Source organism: Seriola lalandi, unplaced genomic scaffold (assembly GCF_002814215.2).
Source record: "Seriola lalandi dorsalis isolate HSWRI2012SDOR001 ecotype SW California unplaced genomic scaffold, Sedor1 jcf7180002054941, whole genome shotgun sequence".
Classification (NCBI taxonomy): Eukaryota; Metazoa; Chordata; class Actinopteri; order Carangiformes; family Carangidae; genus Seriola; species Seriola lalandi.
In genome coordinates, this window is record NW_019525492.1 from 719,246 (window position 1) to 719,722 (window position 477).

The 477-nt window shown below is 47.4% G+C and overlaps 1 protein-coding gene across 1 annotated transcript in view; it reads right to left on the minus strand.

Moving 5' to 3' along the window:
• Nucleotides 1–4: 4 nt before the first annotated feature.
• LOC111644722 (U11/U12 small nuclear ribonucleoprotein 48 kDa protein-like) overlaps nt 5–477 on the minus strand; it is a 5,850-nt gene continuing 5,377 nt past the window's right edge. Inside the window, exon 6 of the mRNA XM_087170270.1 lies at nt 5–127. Coding sequence (XP_087026396.1) covers nt 5–127 — 123 coding nt within the window. The remainder of the gene's footprint in view (nt 128–477) is intronic.

Genomic DNA, 477 nt, shown 5'->3' on the forward strand with positions numbered 1-477 from the left:
GGGGTCAGAGGTCATAGCGTTTCTTGTACCTGTGGGAGGAGTGTTCAGATCGTGTCGACTCGTCCTCGTCCTCTCTCCACTGTCTGGCGAGCTCGTCCGAGTGGACGTTGATCACCTCTCTGATCACCTACAGTGAGGCCAAATAATCAATGAGTTTCTTAAACTTTATTTAAACAGGAAAGACTTTTACTGAGGAGCCGTGCTCTGGGTCAGCTTCAGGTTCTTATAGTTACACACAGAAACACCAGCTTCTCTCAGACAGAATTCGTCTGAGCCAATGTCGAAGCATTCGCCGACACATTAAGATTTTCTGTGTGCATGACTTCTCCACTTTGAAACTCTACATTAAAACACAGTTAAAAACTTCGACGGACAGAAACGTCTTCTTGAATTGTTCATTTATGTGCAGAAAAATGAATTACACACACGCACGCACGCACGCACGCACGCACGCACGCACGCACGCACGCACGCACG